The 19960-nt window shown below is 46.8% G+C and overlaps 1 protein-coding gene across 3 annotated transcripts in view; it reads left to right on the top strand.

Moving 5' to 3' along the window:
* The window catches only part of cluha (clustered mitochondria (cluA/CLU1) homolog a), a 30713-nt gene extending 11991 nt beyond the window's left edge, over positions 1-18722 (top strand). For 2 of the 3 annotated variants that reach the window (XM_034098048.2, XM_034098050.1), the window contains exons 8-27: positions 3-150; positions 242-334; positions 469-903; positions 1084-1343; positions 1424-1812; positions 2458-2559; positions 3263-3363; positions 3463-3615; positions 3702-3764; positions 10003-10247; positions 10343-10427; positions 10517-10670; positions 11125-11264; positions 11349-11429; positions 11524-11649; positions 12076-12197; positions 12285-12378; positions 12473-12607; positions 12710-12783; positions 16677-18722. In XM_034098048.2, the coding sequence (XP_033953939.1) occupies positions 3-150; positions 242-334; positions 469-903; positions 1084-1343; positions 1424-1812; positions 2458-2559; positions 3263-3363; positions 3463-3615; positions 3702-3764; positions 10003-10247; positions 10343-10427; positions 10517-10670; positions 11125-11264; positions 11349-11429; positions 11524-11649; positions 12076-12197; positions 12285-12378; positions 12473-12607; positions 12710-12783; positions 16677-16803 (3127 nt within the window). In that variant the 3' untranslated portion in view covers positions 16804-18722. The remainder of the gene's footprint in view (positions 1-2; positions 151-241; positions 335-468; positions 904-1083; positions 1344-1423; positions 1813-2457; positions 2560-3262; positions 3364-3462; positions 3616-3701; positions 3765-10002; positions 10248-10342; positions 10428-10516; positions 10671-11124; positions 11265-11348; positions 11430-11523; positions 11650-12075; positions 12198-12284; positions 12379-12472; positions 12608-12709; positions 12784-16676) is intronic. The other variant, XM_034098049.2, reaches the window with a different exon arrangement.
* Positions 18723-19960: the final 1238 nt, after the last annotated feature.

Genomic DNA, 19960 nt, shown 5'->3' with positions numbered 1-19960 from the left:
AGGGTCCAGAGGCATCCGTTTGAGAGGATAGCAACACCCTTCCAGGTGTACAGCTGGACAGCTCCGCAGGTAGACCACGCCATGGACTGTGTTCGAGCTGAAGACGCCTACACCTCCCGCCTGGGTTACGAGGAGCACATACCTGGACAGGTGGGATCATCTGAACTAAGCACCACATCAGGCAGAAAAAAGATGTCGAGTCATTCCAGTATAAAAACATGTTTGTGCTGATTGTCTTCAGACCAGAGATTGGAACGAGGAGCTGCAGACCACCAGAGAGCTGCCCAGGAAGAACCTGCCTGAACGCCTGCTGAGGGAGAGGGCCATTTTCAAGGTACACAATTAACACAAGATCAACCAGATGATACTGGAGCAGAAAACTGCTGTGTCACTCTGTTAATGCTCAAAGTAATGTGGAACAGATTCTTGTCACTTACCAATTACTCCTTTTTCTTTTTTCACCTGCAGGTCCACAGTGACTTTGCAGCAGCTGCCACACGAGGAGCCATGGCAGTCATTGATGGCAACGTCATGGCCATCAACCCAGGGGAGGAAACGCGCATGCAGATGTTCATCTGGAACAACATCTTCTTCAGCCTGGGCTTCGATGTACGGGACCACTACCTTGAGCTGGGTGGAGATGCTGCCGCCCATGCTGCACCCACCAATGACTTGAATGGAGTCCGGGCGTACGGGGCGGTGGATGTGGAGGGTCTGTACACTCTGGGGACGGTGGTGGTGGACTACAGAGGCTACCGTATCACCGCTCAGTCCATCATCCCGGGTATCCTGGAGCGAGAGCAGGAGCAGAGCGTCATCTACGGCTCAATCGACTTCGGAAAGACGGTCGTGTCTCACAGCAAATACCTGGAGCTGCTGGAGAAAACCAGCCGGCCACTCAAGGTCAGTTAAATGAAGAGCTTGCATATTTTGTGCAAATAGATAGGCATACTAGTTTGATGACACATACAAAGATGTAGAATATCGTCAGCTTTATTCTTTAAAGACTGTTTTTCTGATTGTATTTAGATCCTCTGTCTCTCCAACAAGTTAATATTAGCTTTTACTGGGTGTACTGGTTAGGTCCAGAGGCACAACGTGCTGAATGAGAAGGACGAGGCAGTGGAGCTGTGCTCTTCGGTCGAATGTAAGGGCATTACCGGAAATGATGGCCGACATTACATCCTAGACCTTCTCCGTACCTTCCCTCCTGACCTCAACTTCCTGCCTGTGGATGGAGAGGAGCTGTCTCCAGAGAGTCAGCGCCAAGGCTTCCCTCGCCCACACCGCCACCGCCTGGCTTGTCTACGCCAAGAGCTCATTGAGGCCTTCGTTGAGCACAGGTAAGAGTCTGCGCTGTCGGGCGTCCTAGCATCATCGGGAGAGTTTATACATGCGTTTACTATCTTTTCATCCTTCGCAGATATCTTCTCTTCATGAAGATGGCCGCATTACAGCTCATGCAACAGAAAGCAAACAAGGACGCTAAAGCTAATGTACCTGCCATCACAGAAACGGCTGAAACACCCACAGAGAACAAAGCAGAGAAGACCCAGACCCCAGCATCAGAGTCTACCAGTGCAACAGAGGCCTCCACAGACAGCCCAAGCCAGACAGAGAACAACACCTCTGCTGCTTCACAGGCAGCGACTGAAGGGGAAGACAAATCCTCAAAGCCCACCGCAAACAGGCCTCAGAACGGGGAATGCAAGAGCCCACTGGAGGGTAAGGAGCTTGAGGAAATGATTCCTGGATTGGCTCAGGCCAAAGAGCTGGCGCAGACCTTAGTTGCTGAAGATGGATCTTGTATTGGTACGTCAGAAAATCCCCCAAAAAGTAAGGCCAGGACAACGCAGGGAGAGCTACTCTGGTGGATCGTTGCATAGAAAAAGTTATCTGTATTGATGCAGATGATTTTAGAATATGTGTGTCTAGCTAGAGCAGTAGAGCATTGAAATATAAAGCACTGGGTTATAGTGGCTTATTTCCACCAGGCTAGCTGTCCCTGTCAGTCCTCAGCCTGCAGGGGGAGAGTGTTGACCCCAATCAGTCCCTCTCTAATTGCCCCGCCCTGTGATGCCTTTGCGGTGGGATTTGACCCAATACAATTAATAACTGTTGTTCATTAATCAAAATGTATATTGGAATGCAAACATAATCTAATGTGTGTGTGCTGCTAATCGATTGATACTAAATCACAGTAATCTGCCTAATTTGTTGATTATATGTTGAGTGCTTGTTTATTGATAACTTTGCAAGGGTGGTTGGTACGATGTCTACAGTAGGCTTATTAAAACACTATTCAATGCTGAAAATCACCTGAATTACAACATTTCCACTGTCTGTTTGGGGCTACAGAAGCTCAGTTTTTTTATTTACAATGACTAAACTGTGTGTGTCGTCGTCACTTTTAAAATGTTTGCATCTTTCGATGTATGTGATCCTAATCAAAAATAGATCCCAAAAGCCGCGAGGTCGTCCTGAATGCCTGCAAGGCAGTCGGCTCAATCAGCAACACATCTTTTGACATTCGCTTCAACCCCGACATCTTCTCCCCAGGTGAGCACAAGGATTAATAACCATATGTTAATCAACCAGTGCGAGACAAATTAAACAAGTATTTTGAGCTGGTCATCTAATTTGATTTAGTGATGAAGTTTTAAAGGTCACCTATTATGCAAAATCCTCATGTCTTTTTATTCATAAACATGTGTCCCCTCTGTGTAAAGAGATTCTGAAAGTTTCAGGAAAAAAGATTCGCTCACTTTTTGTCCTGATCCATTTATATAAAAACCTGCCACTTTATGATTTCATAACGATTTTTTGGCTTGTGTAAACATTAGCCAATAACCAACCAAGGTGACCGCACCGTTGTGTTCTTTTTAACTAAATATCTCTCAGAGGGGCGTGGGGAGTGGCTCCTTATTTTCATCTAAAGTAACAGACGGAGAATCAGCCCTTTTTGAAACAGGGGGCTTCAATAGGTGTTTGGTATTTCGAGCAAAACACTTCAGAGACCTGTTTTGTAGATATGAGACCTATAATATATTGGTGAAAAACAGTATATTAGGGGACCTTTAATACATTATGAAACAACGTGTATAACCTTAGAAAGATAACTATGTAATGTCCCTGAACTGTCAGATATGTCAGTGTCTAAATTCCTTGTTGCTCGTGTTACATTTTTGATGAGAACGAGAGTAAATGACTCTTTACTGGACAATAGCAGCCTTTAATGTGTGTGCATGGGTTGTTGAACCAGGAGTACGTTTCCCAGAAGATGCTGCAGATGATATCCAGAAGCAGAAGCAGCTTCTCAAAGACGCTGCAGCCTTCCTGGTTTCCTGTCAGATCCCATCACTGGTCAGTGACACACACTGCCCACAGATACAACTCATAAAGGGCTTTCATTTCTCTTGTTGTTTATCTGAGTTTAAATCCATGTGTGTGTTTTATGACCAGGTTAAAGACTGTTTGGACCACAGCGCTCTGCCCATGGATGGAGCCACACTGACCGAGGCCTTGCACCAGAGAGGCATCAACGTCCGCTATCTGGGCAACGTCCTGGAGTTTGTGGACAAGACCCCGGCCAAAGCCCAGCTGGAGCACTTCTATGTGAGTCTATATCTAACCAGCACGGTCCCTTACTTTTATTTTGGTGGTTTTTCCTTCTAATATTTGTATTTTTGTATATACTTCAGAGAATAGGAATCACTGAGATGATCACCAGATGTGCAAAACACTTCTTCAAGACATACCTCCAGGTTGGTAACATTTCACGTTATTATTAATCTGTAAAAGAATAATGTGTTTGGATTTAACATCTCTTCTTCTTCTTCTTCTTCTTCTTCTGTGGTGGAGGTGTGTTTTTGAAGAGGGAAGAGGGATTTTCACTTTTAGTTCGTTTGTTTCTGTTTCAATCGTTTTCTTTCACTGTATGATCTTACGTGGGGATATTTGTACTCTTTCCAAGTACGGTTAATTTGTTTTTCCGTGCCTCGTGGCTGGGATGGCGTCCTTCGGGGCGCCGCCGGTGTCTCTGAGACACGGAGTGCGTTTGGTGGCTCAGGCCGCAAGCACAGTGGAGCAGGTGCTGCTGGCTGTGGGGGAGCAGGTAGGCCATGTAAACATCTCCTATGCTTCCCGCATGAACAAAGCGGTCGTGGTCTTTTTGAAAGACCAGAAATATGTAACCGAACTTATTGAGAGCGGATTAATGGTAAACGAGGAATATATCCAAGTTTCGCCGTTGGCGACACCGTCCACGCGGATCACTGTGTCTGGCGTTCCTCCATTCATCCCGAATGAGGCGCTGGAACGGGAGCTGAAGCGGTTCGGTAAATTTGCCAGTAATCTCCGCACTGTTGCTCTGGGGTGTAAAGATGAAAAGTTAAAACATGTCCAATCTCTACGGAGACAGGTGTTCATGTTTCTGACTTGTCCCACTCAGACACTGGATGTGTCTTTCCGGGTGAGGCATGAAGAGGGGTTTTATATGGTTTATGCGAGCTCAGGGAACGTAAAGTGTTTTGAGTGCGGGGAGTCGGGTCACAAACGTGTTGCATGTCCACAGAGACGGCACGCCGCTCCGCCGGGTGCGGCCGAGCCCGGGGCCGCCGAGGCCGCCGAGCCCGAGGCCGCCGAGCCCGTGGCGGCGGAGCCCGTGGCGGCGGAGCCCGTGGCGGCGGAGCCCGTGGCCGCCGAGCCCGTGGCCGCCGAGCCCGGGGCCACCGAGCCAGTCGCTGGGGCGGCCGGGGCCGCTGGGTCGGCGGCCGCGGAGCCCGGTGTCGCGGGGGCTGCTGTTGCACCCGCCGGGGCCCCAGGGGCTGCGGATGAAGTAGAGATGAATATCGGGAGAGATGAAACGGGGATTGTAGAGAAGGTGGTGAGTGTGAGAGGAGAACATGTGGAAACAGGTAAACGGGTGGGAGATGATGTAGCGGGACAGGTGAGGACCGGGGCTGTGGGACAGGTGGAGGCTGTTGGCACACAGCAGGAGCTGCCGTCTGGTTCTGGGAGGCAAACAGAGCTTCAACAGGCTGCAGACATTAATGAGGTGACAGAGATGGACACAGACGGTGAGGGGGATTCTGACTGTGTTTCAGTTGCAGATAGTCTCTCTCATAACGCAGAGATATATTCTTTGGAAGAGATTAATGTCTTTTTAGATGAGTCCTTTGGCAAGGCAGTGGAAGTGAGAGAGTTTTTCCCTGACACTAACAAGTTTCTTCACACAGTGAGCACTCTTCAGAAAGTTGTAGGGTTAGACCTGCTGGATGAAAAGAAACGCTATCGTCTCAGGAAGCATGTCACTAATATGAGAAAAGTTCCGAAAGGAAGCAAAAAAGGGGGGAAACTGAAAAGGTCTAAATAATGTCAACATGATCATGCAACACTGGGTGTCTCCTCTCTGCTGTGTGTACCTGTCTGTTATTTTTCTCTATCTCCTTCCTCTGATGCAGGCGTTAAGGGTTGCTTCTTTAAACATTAACGGGGGTAGAAGTGCACAGAAAAGAGCTTTAGTGCTGGAGGTCTTTAATCAGAAAAAATTAGATGTGATATTTCTGCAGGAAACGCACAGTGATAGCCTGGATGAGACGGACTGGGGGATGTGGTGGGGGGGTCAGTATGTACTCAGTCATGGCTCAAACCTCAGTGCTGGAGTAGCTGTTTTTTTCTCCCCCTCTCTAAATGTTAAGATCGTATCCAGCACAGAGATAGTGGCAGGTAGAGCCTTGATGGTGAAAGTGGAACTGTTAGAGTTCTTTTTCACTTTTATTAATGTTTATGCACCCAATCAGGGCCCTGCACGTGTATCTGTGTTTCAGTTATTAAAAGATGAGTTGGACACTAGTGTACAGGGGGAGTGTGTGATACTGGGGGGGGACTGGAACGCTTGCACTAATGTCACTTTAGACAGAATAGGACGGGAGCCGCATCCTCAGTCGTCCCTTTTACTGTCACAGGTGATGAGAGAGGCTGACTTAGTGGATGTGTGGAGGATGAAACACCCCTCTGTTAAACAATACACCTGGATGAGAATGCTAGATGGGGGCGTCAGTGCAGCCAGGCTAGACAGATTTTACATGTCTGCTTCTTCTATTACTCGTGCAGTGAACTGTCACATCCAACCGGTTGGTTTCACAGACCATCAGCTAGTTTCTTTAGATTTAGTTTTATCCAACACAGAGAAGCCGAGATCGTTCTGGCAGTTTAATGTTAAAATTTTACAAGATTTGACTTTTTGTGAGAATTTTAAATTCTTTTGGATCAACTGGAAATCAAAGAAAGAGTCTTTTCCCTCCCTGAGTCAGTGGTGGGAGGTAGGAAAGGCTCAGATTAGAGTGTTCTGCCAACAGTATACAGCCTACTCCACTGCAAACATTAGGAGAGCTATAGAGCAGTTAGAGAGGGAGATCAGAGAGTTAGAGAGTGTGTCTGCTCGAAATATAGAACAGTCCCTCCTAAAACAACAACAGCTTAACTGTTTTCTTCAGGAGAAGGCCAAGGGAGCCCTGATCAGAGCCCGTTTCATTTCCATGAGAGACATTGATGCACCAACCACCTTCTTCTTCAACCTGGAGAGGTCTGTGGGCCAAAGGAAGCAGATGGTATGTCTGCGTCTTCCTGATGGACAGGTAACCTCTGAGCCTGCTGAGATGAGGAGGCATGCAGTGTCCTTCTACACGGACCTGTTCAAAGCTGAGGGTTGTGACGTGGAAGCTGCTGATGAACTTCTTCAGGGTCTTCCACAGCTGAGTCCAGCCGAAAGTGACACCCTGGGCTCTGACATTACGCTGGAGGAACTGACCTCTGCGGTGACACAGATGGCCTCCGGCAAGGCTCCCGGCATAGACGGTTTACCTGCAGACTTTTTTAAACATTTCTGGAGTATTCTGGGACATGACTTGCTAGAAGTGTTGATGGAGTCCTTTGGGAAAGGGACTCTTCCAGCTTCCTGTAGGCGTGCAGTGATTTCACTGTTGCCTAAGAAAGGAGATCTCACCCTGCTGAAGAACTGGAGACCTGTGGCTCTCCTGTGTACGGACTATAAGATACTGTCAAAGGTCTTAGCTAACAGACTGAAGGTTTTTATCGAACTTCTTATCGGTCCTGATCAGACATATTGCATCCCTGGCAGATCAATTGTGGACAATTTGTTTTTGATGAGAGACACTTTTGATGTTTGTAAACTGTATAATATAAATGTTGGTATTATTTCTATTGACCAGGAGAAGGCGTTTGATCGTGTGGATCACACGTTTCTGGCGGCCACTTTGCAGGCTTTTGGTGTTGGGGAGCATTTTGTGTCCTGGGTGAAGTGTTTGTACAGTGATGCATGTTGTGTTGTGAAGGTGGGGGGAGGGCTGAGCAGACCTGTACCAGTTAAAAGGGGGATCAGGCAGGGCTGCCCTATCTCAGGCCTATTGTATAGTATTGCCATCGAGCCGCTTTTGTGCAGACTTAGAAACCGGCTGAGGGGCCTGTGTCTGCCAGAGTCAGCTCAGGCCCCCCCGGTGGTTGTATCAGCTTATGCTGATGATGTCAGTGTTTTTGTCCAGGGTCAGCGAGATATCCAGGAGCTACAGGACAGTCTAGCTTTGTACAGGAAGGCTGCTTCAGCCAAAGTTAATTGGGAGAAGAGTGAGGCAGTTTTGGTAGGTCAGTGGAGTTTTGAAAATAGGCCCAGTCTTCCTGGTAACCTTAGCTGGGGAAACAAGGGTTTAAAAGTCCTGGGAGTTTGGTTGGGGTCCGAGGACATGGTGGCACAGAACTGGGAGGGATTGCTGGAAAAGGTGCAAGCAAAATTAGCCAAATGGAAATGGCTGCTCCCCCAGCTGTCCTACAGGGGAAGAGTTCTTGTCGCCAACAATCTGGTTGCCTCGTCTCTGTGGCACAGACTGCAGGTGTTAACCCCACCGCCGGGCCTCATGAAACAACTGCAGCGGCTCCTCGTGGATTTCTTCTGGTCGGGTCATCACTGGGTGCCAGCATCGGTCCTGTACCTGCCCGTGGCGGAGGGGGGGCAGGGCCTCGTGGACATTACTGCAAGGACTGCTGCCTTTAGACTGCAGGCAGCTCAGCGGCTGCTGTATGGTGCCTCTCCCTGCTGGCTGCCTATGGCCCGGCTGTTGCTCTGGAGGGCGGGGGGCTTTGGTTTTGATAAACACCTGTTTCTGCTGAAGGCCCCTGCGTACAAGATCACTGGACTTACACCTTTTTACTGCTCAGTCATCAATGCCTGGAAGATTCTGAGTTTTACCAGACCACCCGACCCCCGGCCTGGGATGTGGCTGTTTGAGGAGCCACTGTTTGACACTGGTTTTCTTTCTGGAACCCTTTTCTCTTCAGCCACCCTAAAGAACGCGTTCATTGAAGCGGGAGTGGTAAAACTTGGCCATTTGACGGGGGTCTCCATGGAAAAACTGGCTGAGGTGACGGGCATTCGATCAACCCGAGTTCTAGAGAACCTGGTAGATGAGGTGTGGCAGTCGCTGTCGCCATCCCACCTGACTTTTGCTCTGGATGCAGATCTGGCTGACCAGTGGAGAAAGGGACATGATTATGTTTTTCCTTCCTTGAGTGTGGGTCCTGCGGTGGGGGAATGGAGAGAGGAGGATGGTCTCCTGCTATCACTGGGGACTCTAACACCTGGAACGTTCAGCGCCTGCAATGGGAAGAAGCTATACCTTAGCTGCGTAAAGGTGTTAAACCTCGGCTCGCTTGCAGGCGTCAGAGAGTCGAGGTGGACGGATGTGTTTGGCTTGGGCTCTTCCCCTCACGGCAGCTGGCGGATCCTGTATAAAGCTCCGGTTGAAAAACGGATGGCTGACATCCAATGGCGAATTATACACGGTGCAATAGCCACTAACAAATACAGAGCTCATTTTGACCCAGGCACAAGGGGAGGCTGTCCGTTCTGTTTTATGGCAGAAACATTGGAGCATTTAGTCGTGTCCTGTCCCAGATTGGTTGGTCTTAAAAAAATGTTACAGGGGTGGGTGGAAGGGTTCGGGGAGGTTTTCTCCATACCACTTTTTGTCCATGGCCCCAAATACATCCTGAAAAAGAAGGAAACCCTACTGTTGATGAATTTCTTGTTTGCTAATGCAAAATTAGCAATCTGGAAAAGTAGGAAGAACCAACTTGCTGGAGTGGGATGGACGGATGCAGTGCTCTGTCTGAGGGGGCTGGTGGCAGCGCGTCTGAGGGTGGAGCATGCGTACTATACGCTGATCAATCACCTGCAGGGGTTTCTGGATGTGTGGGCTGTGGGGCGGGTTCTGTGCTCGCTGGGGGAGAATGACTCTCTCATATTGAAGTTTTAAAGGATAGGTGTAGTTTTTGTTTTTAAAGTGTGTAAAAGAGGATGTTTTTAAATGGGTAAAACGCTTTTCAAATGATATTTATTTGGTAGTCATGAAAATCTGTTTATTTATTTGATTGTGTAATGTTTTAGTTTTGTTCCGACTCTGTTGCAGGGTGGGTGTATGTTTAAAACAAATGCAAATAAAATTTGTTTTAAAAATCAAAAAATTCTTCTTCTTCTTCTTCTTCTTCTTCTTCTTCTTCTTCTTCTTCTTCTTCTTCTTCTTCTTCTTCTTCTTCTTCTTCTTCTTCTTCTTCTCTTCTTCTTCTTCTTCTTCTTCTTCTTCTTCTTCTTCTTCTTCTTCTTCTTCTCTTTCTTCTTCTTCTTCTTCTTCTTCTTTCTTCTTCTTCTTCTTCTTCTTCTTCTTCTTCTTCTTCTTCTATACAAATCATTACGTTGTGTATTTATTAGCATCCTACACTTGTGTACGTGTTTATTCAAACATTTCTTGACCTCTGTTTGATACATTTTTACCTAAGATCCACAAAATATTTGTATTTGTTGTGATTCTTAACAAGTTGTACAGTGCTATATAATTGAGATATTAGGTTGACACATTGTGCACCAAAAAAAGAAAGGACAAAAGAAAGTGATAAATAAGAGAGAAATTAACATATTCTTCCTCCTCTCAGGGTGTGGAGTTGTCTGCCCTCTCTGCCGCTGTAAGCCATTTCCTAAACTGCTTCCTGAGCTCCTTCCCTGACGCTGTCGCCCACCTGCCTCCCGACGAGCTGGTCTCACGCCGCAAAAACCGCAAACGTCGCAACAGGGTCCCAGGCGGAGGAGACAACACGGCGTGGGCCAGCCTGACGCCCAGCGAGATGTGGAAGAACATCGCCTCCGAGGCCAGCAGCTACTATCACTTCACCATCGAGTGGTGAGGGCCCCTTCTGATGTGAAGACTCTCTTTTAAGAAGTGTTTCTATTTGTATGCGTTTATTTCTAACAAATTAATTGTTTTATGTTGTTCAGTGAAAGCGTGGACCTGGTCGTGGAGAAATACGGCCTCCAGAAAAGCACTCTGCTCAGAGAGATTTCCTTAAAAACTGGGATCCAGGTAACGGCCTTTTTTTTTTTAATGTCAGCCTAGGCGGCACTACCAAATGACCTTCATTAAATGTCTTCCTCTTCTCATTTTCCTTCTAGATTCTCCTAAAGGAGTATAACTTTGACAGCCGCCACAAGCCTGCCCTCACAGAGGAGGACATCCTGAATATTTTCCCTGTGGTGAAGCATGTGAACCCCAAAGCCTCAGATGCCTTCCACTTCTTCCAGAGCGGCCAGGCCAAAGTGCAGCAAGGTAACCCGCGAGAAAAAGCCTTGTGTCAAAGCGTCTTATTTCAAGAAATGTAATATCAAAGAGGCTTATATCAAGACACGTCTTCTCTTGAAAGATTGAATTGAACATTTATTTCCCAATTTTGCACATTTATTTTTGCACAGCTCTTTTATTTTTTTAATTCTGACATGGTGATTTATTTCATTGCCATGGTCTTATTGTATTTCCTTTTCTGTATACTTTTTTTTAAAAATGTTAAGTCTTTTTAGTATAATAGTTTTACAATATCTATTTTCTATGTTTTGTCAAACTTTACAACAAAAAATGATCTTACTGTGTTTATTTTTGCAGCAATATACACTAAAGCAAATTCCTTGAGTAAACCTACTTGGTATAGATTCTGACCACATTTAAAATCTATACTTTCTGTCTTTACGACTAAATGTATCTTACTCCCCTTTCTTTGCACGTCCAGGTTTCCTGAAGGAGGGATGTGAGCTGATCAACGAGGCTCTGAATCTTTTCAACAATGTGTACGGAGCCATGCATGTGGAGATCTGTGCCTGCCTGCGCCTGCTGGCACGCCTTAACTATATCATGGGAGACCACGCTGAGGTAGGCAGAAATTTAATAACTCTAACTTTGTTTGTTTTTCATTTTATGTCACCAAATGACCTCTTTTTTTATATTCGCCCACAGGCTCTCAGTAACCAGCAGAAGGCTGTTCTGATGAGTGAGAGAGTCCTGGGCATCGAGCACCCCAACACCGTTCAAGAATATGTAAGTTATTACACCAGATGTAGGAGCCTTTGGTTCATGCTAAAGATGATTCCTTCTCCGTTAACCTATATGTGTGTTTCCTGTTTGTTCCCAGATGCACTTGGCTCTGTACTGCTTTGCCAACGGCCAGCTGTCGACGGCCCTAAAGCTGCTGTACCGCGCCCGTTACCTCATGTTGGTGGTCTCCGGGGAAGACCACCCCGAGATGGCACTGCTAGACGTGAGTGCAGTCTTTACTGTTTATATGAAGGGGGGAAAAACTGCTTCTGTAGTAATGCAGATACAGAATAAGTTAATAATTCCATCCTCACACTCAAAAGACTAGAGCTGGTTCTCAGTGAACAAATGCTAATTGTTAAAGAGACCAGATCTAACCAGAAGTGTTATTTAAAAATGTTATGTATACATTTAGTATTGAGCCTAAAGCAGTAGCCTTTAGATGTCCACTGGTCTAGGCATCGTGGTAAAGCTTCAAACAACCATCAGAAAAGGCGTATTTAAAAAAACTGATTTCAGGATTTATGAATCCTTACTGGATGGCTCAAATTATAATTCTTCAATGGCAAAATGTGTGTAAAAAGAAGTGAAACCAGCCCTTGGAACAATTAAAATGACTGCTTTCCTTGGTCTTTGTGTTCTTCCACAGAGTAACATTGGTCTGGTGCTGCACGGTGTAATGGAGTATGATTTATCGCTGAGATTCCTGGAGAACGCCTTGACTATCAACACAAAGTACCATGGAGCCCGGTCCCTCAAAGTGGCCCTCAGGTGAGGAAAGATGAATTGTCTGTATGCATAAAGTAGTTATACTGACATTATTATTTATCTGGCCCTTGTTTTATCTTCTTTTTCCAGCCATCATTTGGTTGCGAGGGTTTACGAGAGCAAAGCCGAGTTCCGCTCTGCGCTGCAGCACGAGAAGGAGGGTTACACCATCTACAAGAACCAGGTGCGCCCTGCGTAACTACACACCGTCTGGCGCACATTTCTTTTGTCAGTCTTGATGAATTAATTTCGTCTTGTTGTTTTTCCTCTCCTCCCAGATGGGCGAGGCACATGAGAAGACCAAGGAGAGCTCTGAGTACCTGAAGTATCTCACCCAGCAGGCAGTATCTCTGCAGAGAACCATGAACGAGATCTACAAGAACGGCTCCAACGCCAGCATCACGCCACTCAAGGTAAATCGTTTGACCGACTCAGGACGTGTTTCTGTGCTTCCATCTGTTTCATCGCCACCATTTAGCAGTGATGACATGTTTTTATTTCCTCGTTTTTTGCAGTTCACTGCTCCCAGCATGGCCAGTGTCTTGGAACAGCTCAACATTATCAACGGCATCATCTTCATACCGCTCAGGTACACAATGCCCTGAACACCTGCATCGCCTTTTTTATTCCTAACAGAAATCTGACATTAAACACTAAGTTCTCTCTGAAGAACCAGCACCTTACCGTGGTAGAGAGGTTTGTGTGCCCTGATGAACCTGGGGGCTGTGTTGTCTGGAACCTTGTGTTCCTGGTAGGGTCTCCCATGGCAAATTGGTCTCAGGCAAGGGGCCAGACTAAGATTGGTTCAAAAGACCTCATGAAAGAAAAACCAAGAAGTGAGGATACCCGGCCCGGAGGAAGCCCGGGTCCCTTTCTGGAGCCAGGCCCAGAAGGAGGACTTGTCGGCGAGGCTTGCCACGGAGCCCGGCCGGGCCCAGCCCGAAAAGGCAACGTGGGCAACACCTCCGCTTCTCCGTCCCGCGGGCCCACCACCTACGGGAAACAACGATGGGGTCGGGTGCGCTGCCAGAAGGGTGGCAGTGAAAGCGGAGGGTCTCGACGGATCAGACCCGGGCGGCAGAAGCTGGCTTTGGGGACGTGGAACGTCACCTCTCTGGGGGGGAAGGAGCCGGAGCTTGTGCGGGAGGTGGAGCGTTACCAGTTGGATCTGGTTGGGCTCGCCTCTACGCACAGCGTCGGCTCTGGAACCTTACTTCTGAATAGGGGTTGGACTCTATTCTTCTCCGGAGTTGCTCAAGGTGTGAGGCGCCGGGCGGGTGTGGGGATACTCACTATCCCCGGTTAGGTGCTTCGTTGTTGGAGTTTACCCCAGTGGACGAGAGGGTCGCCTCCCTACGCCTGCAGGTTATGGGGGGGAAAACTCTGACTGTTGTGTGTGCTTATGCACCCAACAGCAGTTCAGAGTATTCGGCCTTCTTGGAGACCCTGGAAAGAGTCCTGTATGGGGCTCCTGAAGGGGACTCTTTAATCTTGCTGGGAGACTTCAACGCACATGTGGGCAATGATGGAGACACTTGGAGGGGCGTGATTGGGAGGAACGGCCCCCCTGATCTGAACCGGAGTGGTGGTTTGTTACTGGACTTCTGTGCTAGTCATGGATTGGCCATAACAAACACCATGTTCGAACATAAGGATGCTCATAAGTGTACGTGGTACCAGAGCACCCTAGGCAGAAGGTCCATGATCGATTTCGTTATCGTATCATCGGACCTGAGGCCGTATGTTTTGGACACTCGGGTAAAGAGAGGGGCAGAGTTGTCAACTGATCACCATCTGGTGGTGAGTTGGGTCGAGTGGCGGGGGAAGCCTCTGGATAGACCTGGTAAGCCCAAACGTGTAGTTCGGGTGAACTGGGAACGTCTGGAGGAGGCCCAAGTTCAGGAGGCCTTCAACTCGCACCTCCGGCGGAGCTTTTCGGGCATTCCTGTGGAGGTTGGGGACATTGAACCAGAGTGGTCGGTGTTCAAAGCCTCTATTGCCGAAGCCGCGGCGGGGAGCTGTGGTCTCAAGGTCCTAGGTGCCTCAAGGGGCGGTAACCCTCGAACCTCCTGGTGGACACCGGTGGTCAGGGAAGCCGTCCGACTGAAGAAGGAGGCCTTCAGGGATTTGTTATCCCGGGGGACTCCCGAGGCAGTAGTAAAGTACCGACAGGCCCGAAGGGCAGCAGCCTCATCCGTGGCCGAGGCAAAGCAGCGGGTGTGGGAGAAGTTCGGAGAAGACATGGAGAAGGACTTTCGGGCGGCACCAAAGTTGTTCTGGAAAACTGTCCGACACCTCAGGAGGGGGAAGCAGGGAACCATCCAAGCTGTGTACAGTAAGGATGGGACGTTGTTGACCTCAACTGATTGAGTGTTAGGGCGTTGGAAGGAACACTTTGAGGAACTCCTGAACCCGACAACTCCGCCCTCTATGTTAGAGGCAGAGCTGGAGTATGACGGGGGATCAACACCAATCTCCCGGGGGGAGGTCACTGAGGTCGTCAAACAACTCCACAGTGGCAAAGCCCCGGGGGTGGATGAGATCCGCCCGGAAATGCTGAAGGCTCTGGGTGTTGAGGGACTGTCATGGTTGACACGTCTCATCAACGTTGCGTGGAAGTCGGAAACAGTACCGAAGGAGTGGCAGACCGGGGTGGTGGTTCCCCTTTTTAAAAAGGGGGATCAGAGGGTGTGTGCCAATTACAGAGGCATCACACTACTCAGCCTCCCCGGGAAAGTTTACTCCAAGGTACTCGAAAGGAGGGTCAGGCTGATTGTCGAACCTCAGATTGAGGAGGAACAATGCGGATTCCGTCCTGGTCGTGGAACGACGGATCAGCTTTTTACTCTCGCAAGGATCCTGGAGGGGGCCTGGGAGTACGCTTATCCGGTCTACATGTGTTTTGTAGACTTGGAGAAGGCGTATGACCGAGTTCCCAGGGAGTTACTGTGGGAGGTGCTGCGGGAGTATGGGGTGAGGGGGTCTCTACTCAGGGCCATCCAATCTCTGTACTCCCAAAGCGAGAGCTGTGTCCGGGTCCTCGGCAGTAAGTCGGACCCATTTCCGGTGAGGGTTGGCCTCCGCCAGGGCTGCGCTTTGTCACCAATCCTGTTTGTAATATACATGGATCGGATTTCGAGGCGTAGTCGTGGGGGAGGGGGTCTGCAGTTCGGTGGACTAAGAATTGCACCACTGCTTTTTGCAGATGATGTGGTTCTAATGGCTTCATCTGTCTGCGACCTTCAGCACTCACTGGATCGGTTCGCAACCGAGTGTGAAGCGGCTGGGATGAGGATCAGCACCTCCAAATCTGAGGCCATGGTTCTCAGCAGGAAACCGATGGACTGTCCACTCCAAGTAGGGAATGAGTCCTTACCCCAAGTGAAGGAGTTCAAGTATCTCGGGGTATTGTTCTCGAGTGAGGGAACAATGGAGCGTGAGATGGGCCGGAGAATCGGAGCAGCGGGAGCGGTACTGCAGTCGCGTTACCTCACCGTTGTGACGAAAAGGGAGCTGAGCCAAAAGGCAAAGCTCTCTGTCTACCGGGCCATTTTCGTTCCTACCCTCACCTATGGTCATGAAGGATGGGTCATGAACGAGATCGCGGATACAAGCGGCCGAGATGGGTTTTCCCCGCAGGGTGGCTGGTGTCTCCCTTAGGGATAAGGTGAGAAGTTCGGTCATCAGGGAGGGACTCGGAGTTGAGCCGCTCCTCCTTTGCGTCGAAAGGAGCCAGTTGAGGTGGTTCGGGCACCTAGTTAGGATGCCACCTGGGCGCCTCCCTAGGGAGGTGTTCCAGGCGCGTCCAGCTGGGAAGAGACCAAGGGGTAGACCTAGGACCAGGTGGAGGGATTATATCTCTTCGCTGGCCTGGGAGCGCCTTGGGATCCCCCAGTCAGAGCTGGTTGATGTCGCCAGGGAAAAGAAAGTTTGGGGCTCTCTGCTGGAACTGCTACCCCCGCGACCCGACCACGGATAAGAGGGAGAAGATGGATGGATGGATGATGGATGGATGGATGGATGGAACACTAAGTTATGAATTTCCAGGAGTATGATATTGGATTATTATGTGACTAAGTTATCCCTGACAGTTCAGCCAGTAATGATTAATGTTTGTCAGATTAAGTCAGAGGTTATGTCTGTAAATTACTAACTTAGACACTGCATCTAGTTTAAAGTGGTCTAAAAAAGGAAAAACATTTAAATATCTAGATTGGAGATGCTGAAAATAGAATTTCTGCAGAATTGCATAAAAATGACTGAAAATGCAATTACATTTTCTGCCTATCTGCTAAGCGATTAGTCATTGTAGATGTGAACTCAACAGTAGCTTTTTAATATATTTGAGGCCTTGGTGGAAATAACATATCGGAGTATGTTTATAAATAAAAGACCAAAACATTCAAATGGTTAATCTATACCAGAAATGCCTCGACAGGCAGTCGGATATTGACTTTTTTCTTTTTTGGTATTGCATTTCAGCCAAAAGGATCTGGAGAACCTGAAGGCAGAGGTGCAGAGGCGGCAGCAGCTGCAGGAGCTGGGGAGGCTCGAAGAGGCCACTGAGGACAGAGCACTGGAACTGGACGACAAAATTCCCATTGATTAGTGTACAAAGCCCTCAACGCAGCTACTTTCTGCTATGGGGGGGCGGGGAGAGGCCGTGACCCAACAGCCATGTCACTGAGCCTGTGGACCCAGAAACCGAGCGGTCTAAATCAGCATTGAAATAAACGGGGAGGGAAGGGTCAGGTGAGACCAGAGAACAAACTGTAGGAAAGAGGAATACAGAGCGGGGATTTTCCTACGAGGTAGGAAGGGAAGGAGGAGAAAGTACAAACCTAAAGTCAATGTAACATGCAATCTGAAAAATCCCCAGTCCAAGAACCTGGTGATGTGAAGTCACGTTTAGGTGTTGGCTGCTTTAGAAATATGACCTCATATAAAAGAGTGGTTGCAGGCAGGCGTGGGTGACCAAGGATGATCATGACATTGTAAACCTGAGCCTTATCCACTGCACCGTATTCCCCCAGTAATGCTTCTTCTCAGCTCAAAATTCCCACAGCACTGTTAGCCCAGGACCATATCTTTTGCCCCGCCATTCCCAAAAGAGCCTCATAGACCCCCGGTTATCTAGCCACCCCCCACAACGGTGCTCTAAATGATAAAGCATCTTCCCTGTCCTAAAACTCAGGGGTACTTTTGTGCACTAAGACCAGAATACAGTCACTAAATTTGAGATTGTTCAAGTAGGGCTTCAGAATGTAAATTCCCTTCTTCATGGCTTCTTTGAACCACTTTACAGCAGACACCCGTCACGCCTGCACATCACCGATGGTTACCACATTTAATCTTTCTGATATTTATACTTTCAACATCCCAGGTGGGTGCCTGCTATGTGCTCTGGTTCATGTTCCTTCAAGCAAGCAAACCAATACAGTGGGAAAGTAGTGCGCTTTAATGGGTTTGATTTCATTTGCTGGAATTATTTTTTCTTCTCTTATTTTAGTATATAATGGGTTTTGTAAAAGTGCACAGGAGAAATGCAATGGTATTTTAGGCCTGTTATCATGAATAATTAATTAATTTAAACCATGTCTGTTTTATAGAAAATGTATAGAAGTGGAGAAAAATATGTATAAATCTCTATCGGATTTAGACAGGTACTTGATTGTTTATGAAAAACACAGATTTGAAAACGTCCACCTTTAAGCAGTACATTTATCTATCTATATACTAGCTGTGTTCAATCTTCTATTTTTACACATTGAAAGAATATGTGCATGTATGTGTTTGTATGTGTGACAGTGTGTGCGTCTTTGTGTAGTCCAACATAACATCTACCGGCCAGGGCTGCTGCTGCTTTTGCTGCTGCATAGTTTAAATAGAGGCTAAGCAAACATTGGCTTTCCAAATGTTTTATTTTTCTACTCATAGTAAACCTGTTGGATGGCTGATGCCTCTTTTCTTAAAACATTCATGGCCACTAATGTTGTAAATCTGTTTATGTATGAATTGGTAGTGAAATTATTACTCATCATCACTAGACGGGTGTTCAGCATTGGTAGTAATGGCTGATTTATTGTTGCTGGGTGTTTTTGTTCTTTTTGTTTTCCATTATTGGGTCATCTTCTCATGTGTATCTGAGATAAAAACCAGCCAGGAGTGTCTGTTCATTGAGCAGCATTTAGAGCACTTTCTCTTGCAGTTTGGATATGTGATCATGTCCACCGCACATCCAAAAGTGGGCAAAGAAGGGCTGCCTCAATGTGCTGTACCAAAAAAAGACTGATAAAGGTTTGTTTGCGCTTGTATACATGCAATGTTTCCCTCCCATGGCAATGTGTTACTTAATTGTTGCCGTGTCTAAATGTATGTGATTAAAGCAATAGAGAGTTGGTGCTGGAGCTGATTGTTTTTCGAAAATGCAGTTTGAACTTGGCACAAGACATGCAAGATGGACTCCTTTCTGTGCAGGCTGAATTACCTGAAACTAAGCGTGGTATTAAAAACAAGAGGTGATCTCTATAGTCTGGGTGAATCAGTTATTACTACTAACCCTGTTTGTGCTCCAAAAATATAATGACAGTACATCAATAGCACAGCACAGCGTGGTGTGTGTTGTGCCTATTTTCAGATTCAGAATACCTTCATTCGTCCCACAGAAGGGACATTTAGCATTTCATGCTTCTGAAAGAAACCAGGGTGATACTGGGTAATAACTTAACAATGTATACAAATATACCAACTGATTTTTTTTTTTTTGGGGTTCCTGGTAACTGTTTTTATTTACTATTTCCCTTGCTGACACGTCTTGCTAAACAGTAATACCAACAGAGTCCAAAAGGTGGCACACTTTCATTTGTCTCATTTTAAAGGACATTCATTGACCGAATGACTGGAGATGTTACAGTGCGCACACACACACACACACACGACTTTGACAAAAACTAGAATGAGGTAATTGATTTCCCCACCATAATATTAGTCATATGGCCCAAAATTAAAACAACGCTACCCGTTGAACATTTTCTGAGCCTATTGATATGTTTCTATAACATTATATACAATACACGTACTGAGAAATATTTTATTTTTTTAATCTGCAGAGATACACTGTTGCTCTTTCAACACAGGGATTTAGTCATAGCTCGCCCCACTAGAGTTCAGTTTAACATGTGTTTTTGAATAGTTCAGCTGTTGGTGTTAACATATTTGAGATGGTATTACATTTTATTAGACAATAGCTTCAGATATTAATAATACAAAACTTATGGTGTATAGGACCAAACTAAGTATATTATTTCACACACAATTTCCTACCATTCACACTTGCACACTACTTGCAATCTAAATGTAGGAAAACAAACCAGTGTGAAATATGCATATGAACCAGAATGACAAATGAATGCAGACAAAAAAGTATTCCTTTTATTTTCAGATATGGGTCCTAAATGTGTCTGTAATAAATAACGTTATCTATCCCCAACTGGTGCCCACTATTTTGCATTTATTGTAGTAAATGAAGATTGTTATGTTTTCTCAGCTGACATTTCTTCTGCGCAAAGCTTCTTAGGCCAAGTGTATTGAGTCTGCTTCCCCTGATGTATGGTTTGTGTGTTGTCCTTTACAAAATAATATTATTATATTTTGGTTTGAGTCTGCTTTTATATTAAAATGAATACAATAAAACTAGGAAATAATGTTGTTTGGGGTTTTGATAACTCATATGTGGAATTTGTATAATTTTTTAACGTATGCAATCC

The sequence above is a fragment of the Pseudochaenichthys georgianus genome, chromosome 13 (genome assembly GCF_902827115.2).
Source record: "Pseudochaenichthys georgianus chromosome 13, fPseGeo1.2, whole genome shotgun sequence".
In the NCBI taxonomy this organism is placed as follows: Eukaryota; Metazoa; Chordata; class Actinopteri; order Perciformes; family Channichthyidae; genus Pseudochaenichthys; species Pseudochaenichthys georgianus.
Note: the sequence above shows the minus strand (reverse complement) of the source record. Positions and strands in the feature narration are given on the sequence as shown.